Here is a 19791-nt window from a genome sequence, read left to right as displayed (position 1 = left end):
GGCATCGAGGCAGGATACACCCTGGACGGACCCATCGCAGGGCACACACACACTCTCATTCACTCACACAATTTTCCAGAGATGCCAATGCATGTCTTTGGACCGGGGGAGGAAACCAGAGTACCCGGAGGAAACCCCCGATGCACAGGGAGAACATGCAAACTCCACACACACAAGGCGGAGGCGGGAATCAAACCCCCGACCTTGGAGGTGTGAGGCGAACGTGCTATCCACTAAGCCACCATGCCTCCCACATCATAACTTGATTTTCTTTATTATTAATATTATTAATCTAATGATAACTGCCATTAAATACCACTTACATAACAGAATTTAACTGTAATTATTATATATAAAATCCCTGACACTATTTTATACTGGGGACTGCAGTCAAACAGATAGTACATGTGCCACCTTTCACTGCACATGCGCACATGCGCACATGCGACCCAGCCCTGGGAGTAAAGACGAGTGACGTCACTGACCGGAGCCGGTCATGTGACTGTAGTGCCGTTTCCTACTTCCTGGTTTTTTTCGCCTACTGACATCAGCCGCTTGTCTCGAAGGAAAAATGTCGCATCAGACTGGAATTCAAGGTACATTGTGTTATAGTGTGGCGTCGTTTATTCACTTACATCATGGGTTTATATCTGGGAAAGGTTTCGTGTAAGAGTTCTCTGTGCAGAGTGATTAAAAAACTTAGCTTAGGTTGTAGCTTTAGCTGTGAGTTGTAATGTGTGTGTATAGGGTGTGTGTTAGTGCTGATTACTGACCTGTGTGTGTGTGTGTGTGTGTGTGTGTGTGTGTGTGTGTGTGTGTGTGTGTGTGTGTGTGTGTGTGTGTAGTTGTGTAGGTGTGTAGGTGTGTAGTTGTGTGTGTGTAGGTGTGTAGGTGTGTAGGTGTGTAGTTGTGTGTGTGTAGGTGTGTGTGTGTAGGTATATATATGTGTGTATATATATATGTGTGTGTGTATATATGTAAGTGTGTGTGTAGGTATATATATGTGTATATATATGTAAGTGTGTGTGTGTGTGTGTGTGTGTGTGTGTGTGTAGGTATATATATATATATGTGTGTATATATATATGTGTGTATGTGTGTATATATGTAAGTGTGTGTGTGTGTGCTGATTACTGACCTGTGTGTGTATGTGTGTGTACACATATGGGATGTGTGTGTTAGTGCTGATTACTGCCCTGTGTGTGTGTGTGTGTGTGTGTGTGTGTGTGTGTGTGTGTGTGTGTGTGTGTGTGTGTGTGTGTGTGTGTTTGTGTGTGTGTTTTTGTGTGTTAGTGCTGATTACTGCCCTGTGTGTGTGTGTGTGTGTGTGTGTGTGTGTGTGTGTGTGTGTGTGTGTGTTAGTGCTGATTACTGACCTGTGTGTGTGTTAGTGCTGATTACTGACCTGTGTGTGTGTGTGTCTTAGTGCTGATTACTGACCTGTGTGTGTGTGTGTGTGTGTGTGTGTGTGTGTGTTAGTGCTGATTACTGACCTGTGTGTGTGTGTGTTAGTGCTGATTACTGACCTGTGTGTGTGTGTGTGTGTATGGGGTGTGTGTTAGTGCTGATTACTGACCTGTGTGTGTGTGTGTGTGTTAGTGCTGATTACTGACCTGTGTGTGTGTGTGTTAGTTAGTGTTAGTGCTGATTACTGACCTGTGTGTGTGTGTGTGTATGTCTGTGTATGTGTGTGTTAGTGCTGATTACTGACCTGTGTGTGTGTGTGTGTGTGTGTGTGTGTTAGTGCTGATTACTGACCTGTGTGTGTGTGTGTTAGTTAGTGTTAGTGCTGATTACTGACCTGTGTGTGTGTGTGTGTATGTCTGTGTATGTGTGTGTTAGTGCTGATTACTGACCTGTGTGTGTATATATATGTATGTGTGTGTGTGTGTTAGTTAGTGCTGATTACTGACCTGTGTGTGTTAGTGCTGATCACTGACCTGTGTGTGTGTGTGTGTGTGTGTGTGTCTTTTTTAGTGTTGATTACTGACCTCTGTGTGTGTGTATACACACACACACACACACACACACATATATACACACAAACACACACATATACACATACAGTACATACACACACACACAAGACTGTGGTCAAAACGTCCTAACTAAACACTTTGTACATGTGGTCATTGTGTATGTAGGTCTGTAGTCTGGGACACTTTACGCCTCACTATCAGCTGCTTTGTGACCCAAACACACACACACACACACACACACATTGTATTTATATACCATATATATGTAAAATCTTCCTCCCATGTATCCATGTACAAAGGAATTCTCAGTTTATAAAGCTATGTCTCTCGTTCACGTAAGCGTCATGTATCCGGTGACGACATCATGACACATACACGCTATAGTCATTCCTCATATGCAGCTTTTATTCTTGTTGTTCATTTTCTAACTTAACATCTCGTTCTGGTTTGCGAATACGTTTCCACGTTACGAAACCTTTCCCAGAAGCGATTTAGAACTCATCTGGAGTGACAGGCTTCGTGTCCAGATGTGATACAGATGTGGAATTCGGCAGCTCACGTGTCACAGGATCACTACGCTGATTTTGTTTTTCTCCTTTTTGCTGGTTGTCTAATTATATGTTCTGTTATCTTTTAAGCTTCTAGCGAGGTGAAAGACATATTTGCCAAAGCCAGGAACGGAGATTATAGACTTCTGAAGATTGTGATCAAAGATGGTAAGGAGATGTTATAAGCACTCGCTGTCAGGATAAACAATATGTACGACATTACTCTCTCGCGGCTATCATTGTGACCGTGATATGTGTCGCACCTCCATCGTGAGGTTTACCATGTTAGGTCCGATTAACGTGTCATAGTCGTGTGTGTGAGAATCCTGAAGCATCTAGAGATCTACCAGCTCCATTTAGACCTGAGATGTGAACTCCATGTGATCTTTTACATCACTACAACATTTATCAGACTGTATATATATATATATATATATATATCACACCCCCAGTGTCACCCAGATGAGGACGAGGTTCCACTTTGAGTCTGGTTCCTCTCAAGGTTCCTTCCTTTACCATCTAAGGGAGTTTTTTCCTCATCACAGTCACCTGAGTCACCTCAGACTTCCTCATTGGGGATAAATACAAACACATTGTGAACTAAATCTATCTAATATTAATCTTTATATCATTCTTTCTATTAACCTTTTGCTCTGTTTATGTTCTGTAAAGCCGTCTGAGACGACGTCACTTGTAAAAAAAAAAAAATGCATAATGCAGCTCTTTATTTATTTATTTACTTACTTACTTACTTATTTACTTATTTGCTTATTTTTCTTCCTGCTTTATAGAGCAGCTAGAACTCGGTGACACCAAGCGGGCATCTAAGAGTTGGGAGGAAGACTATAATTCCTTCGTCCTCTCTCTTCTCGATAAGGATCTTCCATGCTACGTTTTATACAGACTGGACTCTTCTAACACTCAAGGACACGAGTGGGTCTTCATCGCCTGGTCACCGGACCACTCTCCTGTAAGTGTTATGAGATCGTATTTTACCGAACGGATGGAGGAATAAACTGGTGTACGGCGCATCGGGGGTTAAACGAAGGCGGGACGAAGCTTCTGTTACAAAAGCAGAATACTTTCAGACAGAACATGTCCATGCCGCAGTAAACCTCGAACAGGTCCGGACCTGTCGGATAACTTCTGGGTGTGGTTTTAGAGCCTAGTTTCTGACTATTGTCTGTAGGTCTGTGTTCGTTCATTGTTGCCGTTCCGTTTAAATGCCGATCTGGACGACGAGCAAACAGGAGAAAGCGATTTTACTGGTCAGCGGCCACGTACAGTACGACTTCCTTTATCGTGGCCTCGGTGCTTTTAGAACGATGTCCGGTTTCCTGATGCTTGCAAAATGCTTCAGGCTCTTTTCAGTACAGACGCTGTTTATGCGGCAAGTTCTGTTTAAGTCCTTATACGAAATGTCCGCCGAGAAGTTTCGGTTCTGCGTCGGCCGCACGGTTGCGACCGAAACGAAGAACTGTTTTTTTTTGTGTTTTTTTTTTTCACAGCTATTTTCATTGCAGGATAAATGATGTCATAGCCCATGCACCTACATTTTTAACAGAATACTCATAAAAACGATAATTTTGGTAGAATTAGTTGTTCTGATGTGTAATACGGCGCTGTGATGTGTGTAGTTAGACACAAATAGTGTGGATTAAACTTGTTTACATTTGGTTCTTATTTAAACTTTGGTTTATTCCTATTATTGTCCCGACAGGTGAGACACAAAATGCTTTATGCTGCTACCAGGGCGACAGTGAAGAAGGAGTTTGGGGGCGGGCATATCAAAGATGAAATATTCGGCACTGTAAAGGTATGTATGTTAAAGAAGGACGGTGATCTTTGCACGGTCGGATTGCTTTGTCATTAAAAAAATAGTGTACTGTGAAATCGTGAATTGTGACTGTGGATACTGCATTTGATTCAGTACCTGCTGCTGCATTCTATTCAGTAACTCCTGCTGCATTTGATTCAGGGCCTGCTGCATTCGATTCAGGGCCTGCTGCATTCGATTCAGGGCCTGCCGCATTCGATTCAGTACCTGCAGCATTCGATTCAGTAACACCTGCTACATTTGATTCAGGGCCTGCTGCATTCGATTCAGTAACACCTGCTGCATTCGATTCAGGGCCTGCTGCATTCGATTCAGGGCCTGCTGCATTCGATTCAGGGCCTGCTGCATTCGATTCAGGGCCTGCTGCATTCGATTCAGGGCCTGCTGCATTCGATTCAGGGCCTGCTGCATTCGATTCAGGGCCTGCTGCATTCGATTCAGGGCCTGCTGCATTCGATTCAGGGCCTGCTGCATTCGATTCAGGGCCTGCTGCATTCGATTCAGGGCCGGCTGCATTCGATTCAGGGCCGGCTGCATGCGATTCGGTTCGCGCTGCCCCTGATTCGGTTCCCGCTGCCCCTGATTCGGTTCTCGCTGCCCCTGATTCGGTTCCCGCTGCCCCTGATTCGGTACATTCAACACTGATTAGTGTATATATGTATTGGGAATACAATCCGGACTACATCTCCCATTTGGCCCCAGTCACGTGACCTAAAATCTCATCATAACCTTTTAAAAAAAAAAGTGTTCAAGTTAACAATGTACTCGGATTTTGCTAACCAAGTAAGGTTTAACCATAAGGATCCGGGGTCGATACCTCTTAAAAAGAGTCGAGGCACTGCCTTCCACCATTTTGGAGTTCGACAGCTCTGCAGTGCCAGAGTGCCGTTGCATTATGGGATAGAGCGGTGCGGTGTGTATCGGTGCCATGCTGCAGAATGTCAGCAGATGCAGCAGGTCATGTGGGGATTTCTCACCTACTGTTTTATACAAACAGAGATAAATCAGACCTACGGCTTCTTTAGTCTTCTGCTTTTCACCTACTGTGTAATCGGGATGTAAGGAGGTTCAGATGCAGCACATGACAGCGGTGACCGTGCCACGTGATGTGCTTTACCAGTCGTCGTTCAGTACTATATATAACGAGCACCTGAATAAAAGTTCTCACTCTTTTTTACTGTTCTTCCTCAGGATGACATTTCTCTGAGCGGTTACAAGAAGTACCTCATGTCCCAGGCTGCACCTCTTCCACTCACTGCTGCTGAAGAAGAACTGAAGAAGATCAAGCTCAGCGAGGTACAGTACACGAGACCCGTTCGGGTCGACAGAATCGTTTAGACGTCAGATTAAAAATGATTTCATTAGCAAATAGGACCGCCGAGTAAAAGATACCTGGGCACCTTCAGAGGTTGTGGAATAAAGAGCTTTCGAGTAAGAACCTACCTAAAAACGTTCTTTCATCTCGGCGGTGTAGCTAAAGCTGTTCTACTTTGGCTCGGGGTAACAGAATCCCTTGCATTTTTTACAGAGCAGTTAGTTTTGCTCTCTGCAGTCACTGCTGAGCTTCTTGTTTTCAATGGAAATCGTGCGTCTTAAGACAGAACCATATAAGGAAATGGGCTGAAAGCCTGGAGCACCCGAACACAACCAATCAGAGAAGGAGAAGTTGCAGAAAGGAAGTGACTACGGGAAGCGAGTTCTACCGCACCAGACTGCGGAGCTCTACAGAACGATGGTGTATCTGAGAGCTCAAGCTTCGGTTAAGAACGTTATAAACATCGATACGGATTAAAAAATAAATCATAAAGGGTTACATACTGTATTCAAGAATAATAAAGGAAGCTTCTCGTGTATGATTTTATGTGTATAGGTTCTAAACATCTTTTCTGCCGATTCCGTACGTGTTCAGGTGCAGACCGACATCGGCGTGGACACCAAGCAGCAGACGCTGCAGGGTGTGGCGTTCCCTTTGCACGGAGATGCCATGCAGGCGTTGCAGAAGTTCAAGGACAAGAAGCTCAACTACGTCCAGCTGGTACGTCCGGGTCCCTCGTGCAGAAAACGGACGGACGGACGACGTGAAGTGATATTACAAAGCAACACCAGTCCCGTCTTACACACTCTCTATTATTTCTTCTTCTTCTTAACGACTAATTATTTATTTTCATGTTTTCTATATATTCTTCAATTATGTATAAAAAACATGCAAATTTACATTTCTATCATTTAGCAGACTCCCTTATTTATACAGCTGAGCAGTTAAGGGTTAAGGGTCTTGCTCAGGGAGTGGCAGCTTGGTGGATGTGGGAATCGAACTCACAACCTTCCGATTGGTAGTCCAGCACCTTAACCGCCGCGGCCGAGCCGGGGCAAAAAGGACTGGGACTTAAAATTATTTTTAATTAATATTAAATTCTGTTTTTTTTTTAACAAGACTACTTTTTAATTAATATCATTTATTAATATGAAATTCTTTTCAGTTTTTTTTTTAACAAGAATATATTTTTAATTAGTATAAAAATTTATTAATATTAAATATTCAGTTTTTTAGCAATAATATTTTTTTAATTAATATTAAATGTATTAATATTAAATACTTTTCAGTTTTTTTAACAATAATATATTTTAAATTAATATTAAATTAATTAATATTAAATTTTGTTTTTTTTAACAGGAATATACTTTTAATTAATATTAAATTTTGGGTTTTTTTAACAGGAATATACTTTTAATTAATATTAAATGTATTAATAAATTCTTTTTTTTTTTTTACAAGAATATATTTTTAATTAATATAAAAATGTATTAATATTATATATTCTGTTTTTTTAGCAATATATTTTTAATTAGTAATAAATTTATTAATATTAAATTCTTTTCTGTTTTTTTTAACACAAATATACTTTATTAGTATTAAATTTATTAATATTAAATTATTTTCTGTTTTTTAACAAGAATATATTTTTAATTAATATTAAATTTACTAATATTCAATTCTTTTCAGTTTTTTTTTTTTTTCAGTTTTTTTTTAACAAGAAATATATTCTTGTTAAATTTATTGCCACATCCCTCTGCAAATAAGTAACTTACATGTAACTTGATGGTGGGTGATGTATCGATATCGATGTATATCCAACGGTTGAATGAATGAAATCTGAAGATTTGGAGTAAAACCATGAGAGTGGTTCGGTTAGTCAGACGCTGAACAGGTTTATCTTTCTGTGTCGTGAATCAACAGAAAGTTGATTTTGTCAAGGAGCTCATCGTGCTGTCAAACACGGAGCTGACGGATCTGAAAGATTTACCCAAGAGGATTCCTAAAGACGCCGCCCGCTACCACTTCTTCCTCTACAAGCACACACACGAGGGAGACTACCTGGAGTCTATAGGTAAATATCTTCGTCTTATCTGAAAAAGTAAACGTTGATATCAAACCCGTTTCTGCTCTCGCAGTTGCACCATGTGTGTGTGTGTTCATAAGCCTTTAGCATTTGAAGTTGTTATCTTCAACCACTTCAGTTCTACGTAAGGTCCTCAACAGACATAAAAACATCACACTGAAAGCCAGCAGCTTTCTGACTCATTTTATATCAGACATAAAATCATTATTTTTATACTGATTGAAATTTTCCATGCTGCAGTGTTAAGAAAACTCGATTCCTAAAATCAATGGAAAATGTTTTCTTAAAGGTGCGGTCTCCGTTGTTTGAAAGCCAACGTCGACGTTTGAAATCACCGAAAAAAACACGCCCCTAACCCAAACGGGTCCCACCCCTGTATCGATAGCTCCGCCCACACATACATACGTAACCCAGACGACTGACAGAAAGAAACGTGTCTTTATCATAGCTGAAGGGAAGAACAATACGATTGTAGATAAACAAACAAGCAAAAATGCCACACAAGCATAATGATGTAAAGGACAAAGGCATATATTAGTTCTGTGTAACAAAGCAAAACCAACGTTACTCACCTATCGAGAAGGAAAAAAGCGCCTCGGCGTCTTAAGTAAAGTCGGCCACATATTCACAGGTCGGAGTTTCCCGAGTCGATAACTCCTGAGCTAAACGCTGTTACTACACAAAACGCGGTTGTAGCTGCCTCTCTACATTACTACGATAGAAAAGAGGTGTTATTTGTGTAGTAACAGCGTTTAGCTCAGGAGTTATTGACTCGGGAAACTCCAACCTGTGAATATGTGGCCAACTTCCTGCTCCTTCAGTTCTCTCCAGCGCTGGAAAGCTGATCCTATATTAACACGTCCTACTTCTTGTCCTTATCGTAAGTCTTTCTTCTCTTTCTTTCTTTGTTTTTATCCTCCATGTCGATGTTAAAACCGCTTTCTGCTAACGTCACACATGCGCACCGAACACTCTCTCCACCCATATCGACAAGCCCCGCCCCTTTCTGCTCATCGGCTACACGTCTGTTTTGTTTTTGTTTTGCGTTGTTTTTCTGAAGCATTTCTCAAACAACAGAGACCCCACCTTTAATGTTTTTAAGGCTTGCAGAGACTTTCTGCTACGATCACTGTAGATGTAAATATAAGAGCACAAAAAAATGCCGTAAGGACGTGAATAAAACGGGTTTGGAGCTCGACATTGTTTTATTGGTTATATTTGTTGGTTTTATATCAGATCGGATCAGACATTCATCTTCATATAACATTTAATGTGTCGTAGTGTTCATTTACTCGATGCCTGGCTACAGCTGCAGTATTAAAGAGAGGATGCTTTACTCCAGCTGTAAGAATCCTCTCATAGACTTGGTGGAGATCAAACTGCAGATGGAGGTGGAGAAAAAGGTACGAGCGTCAAAATCCTGATGAAATCCTTCTTAACTACAATAAGAATTTTTTATTTCGATCAGTCCTTGCAAATTTTCCTGATTTATACACCCCCCCCATCTCTTGCCGTCGCAGTTGGAAATCGATAACGGTGAAGAGTTGACCGCTGACTTCCTGTACGGAGAGGTTCACCCCAAACAGCACGCACACAAGCAGGCGTTCGCTAAACCCAAAGGTCCCGCTGGAAGGAGAGGCGACCGCAGGATCACCCGACATCCCGGAGACGGCGAGGAAGCCGACGATTAATCCGACCGCATTCCGTCTTTTTTTCCTGTACTCCGTTGGAACGTTCCAATCAGTGGAGGCCTGTTTTACACAAAGCTATCTACCTTTAAAAAAAAAAAATAATTACACAGCATATGTATATTTTGCCCCCCGAATCAACAGACCGCAGCCTCATAATGAACTATGCACGCATCAAAACTTACTCATGTGGCGGTTTGACTCCTGTAGCTATCTCGAGCGGTCAGAAAACAAAACATGAGCTAAAAGTCTTCTAATTAATGCCAGGAATCTTCCCATTAGTGCAGAACTGAACAAAAAAAAAAACATACGCAGGACACCGGCATCGCCGTAACACGTACCACGGTTTTAAATCGCGATATAAAGAGGCGCCATTCAGGTCTGTAATGTAGAACGTTCTGAAAATCTCACCTCTTCGCTCGTCGTCACGTCATCGGACGGTCATTACCACTTTAACACGAGCACGTAAGCTCCGAAATGTGAACAAAGGACGAAAAAAAAAACCTCCACGAAATCTTTTTTCTTTCTTTCTTTCTTTCTTTTTTTAATTCCAACTGTGTAAAAAGTTTTGTATTTTTACATGAGCCCTAAGTTCTAGACGTATTCAAAGATCAGAACAAAAAAAACAAACAAACACTGTACGCTCACATTCACGGACTCCGCTCATAGATATTTTAACGTCGGACGTCGCTTTTTTATATCACAGTAAAAGTATCGTTTTTTTGATATATATATATATATAACACTGTCATTTGCTCATCTTCTCATTTGCAGAGAAAAGTTGTTCGTTTTTTTCTTTCCTATGTAACGATGCAAGTCGCATAGAACACAGGCTTGTTTTGATGTCCGTAGCGTGGCTTAGTTTGGCGTCCTTTCTAATTTAGCTACCGTTTAAGGGAAGAAAAAAAAAAAAAAACGAAACCCAGAGTCGTAGAAACATCTTGACCCGCTGGGTAGAAATCGATGCAAATCCGCTCTGCGTGAAACTTTACACTGTACACCGATAGATAAGGGAAACGACAAACGAGATGAATTTGGCTTCAGAATTTTTATTCACAGAATTACTTGAAATACATATTTACAATAATAACAACTTTTAGAGTTTTAGAACTAGCTCGCTTCTTATTCGCTTCTAATTGCTGGCGCCGGTGTGTATTTTTCTACGGACGTAGCACGAGGCGTCGGGAAAAACTACTAGCATGATGATACAGAAGCCTAACGCGTCTAAAGATAAACCACTGTCTGAACATCCGCACGAGCCGACGGTCATGTAAATGGAACCGTATAGTGAATTCTGTCTCCTGTTTGGTGGTCTTCAGAGTGCTTTTTTTTTCTGTATCGTGTTTTTTTATTTTTTATTTTAAGAATTAAAAATATTCAAATCAGAAACGACTTCTTTAATTGATGGGATATCAAAATCACACACTTAAGTTTGATTTTCTTTAATAAGGAAATAAATAAATAATAAAAAAAAAAACAACCCTGTTATGACATACAGAATATTTACGGAACGTTTTAGATTTTTTCGAGTCGGGTATCTCGTCTCTCTCTGGATGTCGGTCAGAAGGTGATCGAAGTTTAGGGTCCTTCCAGCTCAACGAGAACCTAGAAGAAGAAACCAGTTAGCGAGATTTATTTATAGGTCCTATATTGCTACAAGAGTGAGTCTTGTGAAAGCTTGTACGTTAAAGGTGGGGTCTCCGTTGTTTGGGAAATGCTTCAGAAAACTGAACAAACGTGTAGCCGATGAGCAGAAAGGGGCGGGTCTTGTCGATATGGGCGGAGAGAGCGTTCGGTGCGCGTGTGTGACGTTAGCAGAAAGCGGTTTTAACATCGACATGGAGGATAAAAACAAAGAAAGAAAGAGAAGAAAGACTTACGATAAGGACAAGAAGTAGGACGTGTTAATATAGGATCAGCTTTCCAGCGCTGGAGAGAACTGAAGGAGCAGGAAGTTGGCCACATATTCACAGGTTGGAGTTTCCCGAGTCAATAACTCCTGAGCTAAACGCTGTTACTACACAAATAACACCTCTTTTCTATCGTAGTAATGTAGAGAGGCAGCTACAACCGTGTTTTGTGTAGTAACAGCGTTTAGCTCAGGAGTTATCGACTCGGGAAACTCCGACCTGTGAATATGTGGCGGACTTTACTTAAGACGCCGAGGCGCTTTTTTCCTTCTCGATAGGTGAGTAACGTTGGTTTTGCTTTGTTACACAGAACTAATATATGCCTTTGTCCTTTACATCATTATGCTTGTGTGGCATTTTTGCTTGTTTGTTTATCTACAATCGTATTGTTCTTCCCTTCAGCTATGATAAAGACACCTTTCTTTCTGTTAGTCGTCTGGGTTACGTATGTACGTGTGGGCGGAGCTATCGATTTTTTTGGGGGCGTGTTTGTTTTGGTGATTTTATATGTCGACATTGGCTTTCAAACGACGGAGACCGCACCTTTAAGTACGTACAGTATTTGAGGGACTTCTTAATGTATTGAAATTAAGTGGCTTTGGTTTACTGGGACAGTATTATATGTATATTTGACACACTGACACCTTGTTACAGCTTTTCTTCAGGATCGAAGCCATCTAAAGTCCTTCAAGAGTTTGTACAGTATCATGATAGAAATACACACCTCCTTTATCACAGGCCTCCTGTTCTTCCTTTCACTCAGGCACTGGCTGGCCACGTTGTACATCCTTCCCACAGACTCCGTATCCCAATCCGTCATTTTCTTATCTATAAACTCATCCAGTGTGATCTCCTCATCCTCGATCTCGTCCTTCATCTCCATCTGAGAAAGACGACATACGAACAGAGGGCTAATATTGTAAACTGTACTATAAGTAACAGATATGTTTAGAAATTCAGACATTAAGTGTGTGATTATGCTGCATGAATAAGGGTGACATAAGAATATTCGTATGAGAATGACATTTATTGCTGAGGACTGACCAGAAGTTTTGGGTCCCGATTTTCATCAACAGGAGGAAGTCCAGACAGAATTTCCAGCAGCACCTGGAAGGACCAGTACGTCAACATGATTCATTACTATTACACCATTTCTTTACACCATTTCCAGTCTCCACCGGTTAACGATTAAGCCGTGACGTACCACTCCAAAGCTGAAGATGTCTGACTTTGGTGTGATCTCCCCTCTCAGGGCCTCTGGTGCCATGTAAGCCGTCGTCCCAACGATTTTCTCAGTAATCACCGTCGTGTTCGAGCGCTTAGCCGACGCACGCGTTAAACCGAAATCTGAAATCTTGGGAACGAAGGATTCATCCAGCAAGATGTTCCCACTATGAAGTAAAAAAAAAAATTTATTTACAATTTTTATTTTATTAGAACGCACCTTTTTATTTCGGCGCTGTCATGCGGAAACCTCGTATGTCCAAATTTTGTCAATTTCATATTTTTTCACATATCGATGCTATCGGTCGGTCCCCACGTGGGTCTGTTATTTTTACATTATTAACCGATCTAAAGTCTTGAAAATAGCTTGAGTGCAAATCTCATAACTCGATTGGACACTTCAACCGTCCACCTTTTCTTCACTCCGCGGGAGAGAGAGCGCTTCGCGGCATACTTGTCCTCGAGTAGAGTCGCAACGAATCGACACGTCTTCTGAGGTAAATGTCTTCAAAACACTGGGCTCAAAGAAAAAAAAAATCTTGACCGCCGCTAGTTCTGGTGCTCGTCTGAGGACAGGAATTTAGCGCAAGACAATCCACTGCGACGCGGACTAAACCCCGTGCGTTGTAGATAAGATACGGCGTTTTTTAATTCCCTGAAAAATAACGGTTTCGGAGATACGAGGATTTCGCCCGACAGCGACGATTTATTCTTACAGTTTTTTTCCAGGAGGCCAGAAGCCATTTACAGTCCTAGAGTTTGGTATGTGTGAGAACAAATATCAGACCTAAGGTGAAGTCCACAGCACATAAATAAAACCCCTGTGCCTGGGGATGCAGTTCAAATAACTTCATTGATTTAACATTTAAAGTCTAAAGTCACATCGTAAACTTGCACTGTTTGTGATGGCGTGCGGCGCTAAAAAGGACAGACGAATCACGATACGCGATCTTACGGACGCCCGAGATCGGATCTATCCGTCACTGTTCCTCTCATGACCCCTAGATGTCTTTGGCATCAAGAGGATTCAAACCTTCATCTCGAACTCCAAATGATGTGGTCTTGCTGTGGACGCAAACACCTCGGATCTCAGACGCTTGCTATGTTATTTATTTAATATTATGTTATTGAAAAGCTACTACTGTTTAGCATACGCAAAAAAAAGAAAAAAAAAAAGAAAAGGTTTCCAAGGAACCAGAACCTGGGACCGGGCCGTTGTCCTAAATGTCGGTAACTAAATGCACATAAATAAGATCAAAGTGACAAACTTTACTTTATAAATGTGAAAATGACCTAAACTTTCATAGGAAATCTTTAAATAAGCAGGACTACTACAGCACAAAAGGAACACACACACACACACGTGTCATTTTATAGCGTCTATGTACCGGACAGAAGGCCGTGAGTTCGTATCCCAACTCCATCAAGCTGCCACTGCTGGGCCATTGAGCTGTTTAGTACTATTCTAACTAAGAATTAAGTTCAGTACCTTTTCACATCCCGATGTATGTGGTTGTGTTGGTGAAGGTACTCGAGTCCTCTGGCTGTCCCGAGCGCTATCACACTCCTCACCTGCCAGGATAAAGGACTGCTTTCCTCCTGTACACAATAATGTTAAACAGCTGAAACGTGGTTGTAAATAATGTCTAATCTGCTAGGTTTGGATTAAATCAAAGTGACAAAGTGACGTACGGTGACCCATACTCAGAATTCGTTCTCTGCATTTAACCCATCCAAAGTGCACACACACATCAGTGAACACACACACACCGTGAACACACACCCGGAGCAGTGGCCAGCCATTTATGCTGCAGCGCCCGGGAAGCAGTTGGGGGGATTCGGTGCCTTGCTCAAGGGCACCTCAGTCGTGGTATTGCCGGCCCGAGACTCGAACCCACAACCTTAGGGTTAGAAGTCAGACTTTCTAACCATTAGGCCACGACTTCCCCCCCCTGCCAACACAACTGCATGTACGAATAAGATAGAACTGGAACTGGACAGATTCTGGAAAAAAACAAAAGGTTCGAACTTCCTCGGACCGCGACGTGCGGTCGGAGATACGCCGATTTAAATCCGGACTACCGTATACAAAACAACGTCCGCTGAAGACGTTCGATTGGTGTGGTGCAGAGAGAAGTCACAGACGTGAGATAACATTGGATTTAGTTACTTACCAAACACGCTAGTCGATCCAACAACGAACCGTTAGACATGTAAGCATAGACTAAACATGGATACTGGCCGTCACTGGAATAACCAACCATATTCACCAGATTCACATGTTTTAACCTAAAATAAATAAATAAATAAATAAATAAATAACTAGATAAATAAATAAAAATACATATTAGTGCCAAAGTGAAAAACACGCCGGGTCGCTAACGGTGTAGCGTGTAGGAAAGTAGGAAAGTTCTGAGTGCTATTTCACCTCCTTAGTGTTTGAATCTCTTGACTGAACTGAGACTTGAGTTCCTCAGGAGACAGACCGTCTACCTTTAAGCAGAAGACAGAACAAAAATAATGACCACAATGCACACTGGTGCTGACCGTTGCTATATATAACGTACGTGCACTTAGATGTTCGTACATCGCTGTAAGTTCTACAGTAAGTACTTACTGAGTTCAGTTTCTTTACTGCAACAGGCTTGATGTTGTGCAGACCCTTAAAAACGATTCCAAAGCCACCTTCGCCCAGTCTGCTGCCTCCCAGCGAAGCTGGACGCTCATCCCAGTTCCCTGTGATTCGTGTCAGCTCACGAAAAGTGAAGGCGTAGAAACCTGTTGAAGCAGAGCGTACGAGTAGATCGATCTTATAGCAAGCGTTAAATGAAGCAGTAGAGGATTTTGCTCGGTTTTCATTATCTTACTGATGAAATATCTGACAAGTAAATGGCTATATTTCGATTTCGTGAACTGATAACTTACAGTAAGCTACATCAGGAAAGCTTACACAAGTGCAGATTGTTAAACGTTAAAGGTGCGGTCTCCGTCGTTTGAGAAATGCTTCAGAAAAGCACGTCGGGCCGGCAAATAGAACAAAAACAAAACAAGAGTGTAGCCGATGAGCAGAAAGGGGCGTGTCTTGTCGATATGGGCGGAGAGAGCGTTCGGTGCGCGTGTGTGACATTAGCAGAAAGCGGTTTTAACATCGACATGGAGGATAAAAACAAAGAAAGAAAGAGAAGAAAGACTTACGATAAGGACAAGAAGTAGGACGTGTTAATATAGGATCAGCTTTCCAGCGCTGGAGAGAACTGAAGGAGCAGGAAGTTGGCCACATATTCACAGGTTGGAGTTTCCCGAGTCAATAACTCCTGAGCTAAACGCTGTTACTACACAAATAACACCTCTTTTCTATCGTAGTAATGTAGAGAGGCAGCTACAACCGCGTTTTGTGTAGTAACAGCGTTTAGCTCAGGAGTTATCGACTCGGGAAACTCCGACCTGTGAATATGTGGCCGACTTTACTTAAGACGCCGAGGCGCTTTTTTCCTTCTCGATAGGTGAGTAACGTTGGTTTTGCTTTGTTACACAGAACTAATATATGCCTTTGTCCTTTACATCATTATGCTTGTGTGGCATTTTTGCTTGTTTGTTTATCTACAATCGTATTGTTCTTCCCTTCAGCTATGATAAAGACACGTTTCTTTCCGTTAGTCGCCTGGGATACGTATGTACGTGTGGGCGGAGCTATACATACAGGGGCGGGACCCGTTTGGGTTAGGGGCGTGTTTGTTTTGGTGATTTTATATGTCAACATTGGCTTTCAAATAACATGGACCGCACCTTTAAGTTTTTTCTGTCACAAAGACACAAAAAGCACTCTCTAAACAACACGATTTAATAAAGAACATCATCAAGCAGCTGTCTGTTTAAGTAGACAGGGTTCCTAAATTTTATTGTACATCTTGTAACTAGGGAGTTGGTTTAAATCCATCGTATGAAAGTCACTGTGAAGTCAGTAGTGGATTAGGAGTGTGTGTCATACTGTAAGTCCAAAATGATGCGAATACACAAGAATAGCTTTACCTTCTTCATTAGGCTCTTGACTCTCTTCTGGTCCTGTGGTGCTGTCAGGTAACGTGTGAGACGTGTCTTCCGTTAGCTTTGTCGAGTTATCGAGTTTTACTGCACAAACCTGAGTCTGTGCCTGGTGATATTCAGTGGGTGGATCCTCAACTGCCCTCCAATGTGTGGCAACAGGTTCTGCGGTTACATCTGATTTCGGAGGCAATTCCATAATAAACATGATTTTTATGATGAACGTAGCAACAACAATCACAAACGTTTATGAGTTACATAAATGAGGTCATAAACATGTTTGGGCTGTGGTGTTTGAGCAGGGTTTAATGTTTAAAAAAAAATAACCATGAAGGAACCATTAAATGCCTCGGAATAAAATCTTATGGCTTACAATATTGGTAGCTAAATAATCAGACACGATAAAATTACATTATTAACCCGACAGATTTGTTCGGTTTAGTCGGACCCGAACGACCCGTGAAGATTCGTTATTGTTTTAATCATTTTATTGGTAAAATCCGGATGCAGTTGTTTCCTTGTGTCGGTAAAATTGGAGCTTTAATAAATAAATAGATAGATAGATAGATAGATAAATAAATAAATAAATAAATAAATAGGGGAAAGTTTAACAAATTTTTGTCCACTAAACAGGCCTAGGAATAAACTCAAGATTGAAACCAAATAGTTCTTAATATTTAACAATTGTTAATAATAATAATAATAATAATAATAATAATAATATTAGTAGTAGTAATAGTAATAGTAGTAGTAATAATAGTAGTAGTAGTAATAGTAGCAGTAATAGTAATATTAGTAGTAGTAATAGTACTAGTAGTAGGAATAGTAATAGTAGTAATAGTAATAGTAGTAGTGGTAGTAGTAATAGTAATAATAGTAATAGTAGTTATAGTAGTAGTAATAGTAGGAATAGTACTAGTAGTAGTAATAGTAATCGTAGTAGTAGTAGTAATAATAGGAATAGTAGTAGTAATAGTAGTAGTAGTAGTAAAAGTAATAGTAGTAGTATGCTGTTTACATCCATCAACCTGTTTACATGTTGTTTTTACACACACTGTAACATTTCAGTCGTTTGCTGTTTTGCACAGTTCTTTACATTATCTCAGGGACCTGCTGCTATGAAACGGCGTTCATTACAGTATTACTGCACGCAATATTGTTGAACATACAGTATATACGCCGGTCGGCGCCGTTTCTGTTTACTGTCTTTTGTATATTGTCTTGTAATTTTTTGTTTGCTCCGTCTTTTGTCCTGCACTGTTTATGTATCTAGGACACTTACTAAGTCCTTAGCTCTGTCTTTGTTCTATGTAGCACCATGATCCTGGACAAACGTTGTCTCATGTCACTGTGTATATGGTTTAAATGACAATAAAAGCTTCTTTACTTGACTACTAGTAGTAGTAGTATTAACAACACAGATTACTTATCGAATACATGCTCTTACCTGGCAGTAGCAGTCTGGCAGGTGTTAACAGCTGGTGTCTAATGAGAATCTCCACAAGTTCCCCAACTGTGCAGTTTGTGGTACCCCAATCATGCAACAACTCCACTGTAGGACTTTTTCCTTGGGCCACCAATCTCTCAAATCTCCTGCAGACAGGGAAAAAAAGCATTCGAAAAAAACAACAACGTCCAAGCTTATAATCTGTTAAAGTTTTCTTTTAAAGATGGTGCTGCTTTTCACTTTTTTACTTCATATTTGTTTTGTTTTTTTACTACAATTGTATTAGGTTTTTTTCCACATCAAGACCAAAAACAAAATAAATAAATCCCCCAAGAAATTAAATATCAAAATGAACAAATTACAATTGGAACATAAAATAGATTAAAAAAATAAATAAATGAAAAAATACACTTAAAATGACATAATATTTGTTGGCGCGGTGGCTTAGTGGTTAGCACGTTCGCCTCGCACCTCCAGTGTTGGGGGTTCGATTCCCATTTCCACCTTTTGTGTGTGGAGTTTGCATGTTCTCCCCGTGCCTCGGGGGTTTCCTCCGGGTACACCGGTTTCCTCCCCGGTCCAAAGACATGCATGGTAGGTTGATTGGCATCTCTGGGAAATTGTCCGTAGTGTGTGAGTGTGTGTGTGTGAATGAGAGTGTGTGTGTGTGTGCCCTGCGACAGGTTGGCACTCCGTCCAGGGTGTATCCTGCCTCGATGCCCGATGACGCCTGAGATAGGCACAGGCTCCCCGTGACCCGAGGTAGTTCGTATAAGCGTAGAAAATGAATGAATGAATGAATGAATGAATGTACTTTGCTCAGCTCCCAAGTTATTCTGCTGTCAAGTTCACTTGACCGCAGAAGTGTAGGAAGGGAGTCCAGATGTTATAAAAGTCATTTAACATCCCTTTGATAGCAAATGTCAGCTTTTCCAAAGCATGGTTTGAAGACATTTCCTTGATCCATTGGTTAGAAGAGGGTCACCGACTTCATCTTTGTCGAAGCTACATCCCATCATGGCTAACAGCAACCAATGGCATGAAAACACACCACTTATTAACCACTAAGCAATCCCTTAGTACCACGATGGACCTGCTAAAGATGTGCAATTTGTCTTGAAGTAATGCACACTTCTAATGTTTACTATGGATTACTTGTTCTATCATTGTACTTGTTTTCATGCTTCATCCTGAGTCAGTAACTGGTCTGATACTCAGCATAACATCATGTTCTGCAAAATACAGCAACATCCGGATGCACAGTTAACTGCGTAGTTACTGTGTGTAATGGTGTATATAATACTATCTAAACATTTCCTTTTTTTCCCCCCCATGCAGGAATCGATTCACGAACCGACACGTCATGAATCGAATCATTCATGCTGTGTTGTTTACCAGGAAGCGCCTGTGTTTCAGTTTCAGAAACAAACACTGGTGTCGTATAAAGTGTTGATTCTGAGAGCATCGAGTGTAGTGTTGAGTAACACAGTACCTGAGGTGTAACTGGGTGTATCTCGGCTCCCCGTTGTCCTTCTGTATATCCACTAGGACACTTTTCCACGCGTCCTGCGGGTCCAGAAAGTCGGAGATTTTACGCAGAGTCGCGTGGCTCAGTTTACGCACCAATGTGTCCTTGGTGACACTGGAGCTCATCCTCACTGTCTAACTTCTACACCGCTCCTGATCCACTACTGAATCTTTTCAACCCAATAATCC

General features: G+C 41.2%; 2 protein-coding genes across 2 annotated transcripts in view; one reads left to right on the top strand and one right to left on the bottom strand.

Annotated features, from left to right (window-relative positions):
* Positions 1-448: 448 nt before the first annotated feature.
* On the top strand, positions 449-10842 carry twf1a (twinfilin actin-binding protein 1a). The gene is made up of 9 exons (XM_027140884.2): positions 449-596; positions 2618-2695; positions 3319-3497; positions 4248-4343; positions 5556-5660; positions 6274-6399; positions 7603-7753; positions 9047-9168; positions 9286-10842. Exons 1-9 carry the CDS (start codon positions 572-574, stop codon positions 9454-9456), a joined length of 1053 nt encoding a protein of 350 aa, XP_026996685.1. The 5' UTR covers positions 449-571; the 3' UTR covers positions 9457-10842.
* A 37-nt stretch (positions 10843-10879) lies between these two features.
* The window catches only part of irak4 (interleukin-1 receptor-associated kinase 4), a 9026-nt gene continuing 114 nt past the window's right edge, over positions 10880-19791 (bottom strand). The window contains exons 1-11 of the mRNA XM_027140883.2: positions 19568-19791; positions 18076-18221; positions 16617-16805; positions 15205-15365; positions 15016-15080; positions 14762-14876; positions 14077-14186; positions 12568-12754; positions 12408-12470; positions 12088-12246; positions 10880-11058 (exon numbers count right to left, since the gene is read on the bottom strand). The exon at positions 19568-19791 is cut by the window's right edge and continues 114 nt beyond it. Of these exons, the coding sequence (XP_026996684.1) occupies positions 11032-11058; positions 12088-12246; positions 12408-12470; positions 12568-12754; positions 14077-14186; positions 14762-14876; positions 15016-15080; positions 15205-15365; positions 16617-16805; positions 18076-18221; positions 19568-19728 (1383 nt within the window). The 5' untranslated portion in view covers positions 19729-19791 and the 3' untranslated portion in view covers positions 10880-11031. The remainder of the gene's footprint in view (positions 11059-12087; positions 12247-12407; positions 12471-12567; positions 12755-14076; positions 14187-14761; positions 14877-15015; positions 15081-15204; positions 15366-16616; positions 16806-18075; positions 18222-19567) is intronic.

This window comes from Tachysurus fulvidraco, chromosome 10, assembly GCF_022655615.1.
Source record: "Tachysurus fulvidraco isolate hzauxx_2018 chromosome 10, HZAU_PFXX_2.0, whole genome shotgun sequence".
Taxonomy (NCBI): domain Eukaryota; kingdom Metazoa; phylum Chordata; class Actinopteri; order Siluriformes; family Bagridae; genus Tachysurus; species Tachysurus fulvidraco.
Note: the sequence above shows the minus strand (reverse complement) of the source record. Positions and strands in the feature narration are given on the sequence as shown.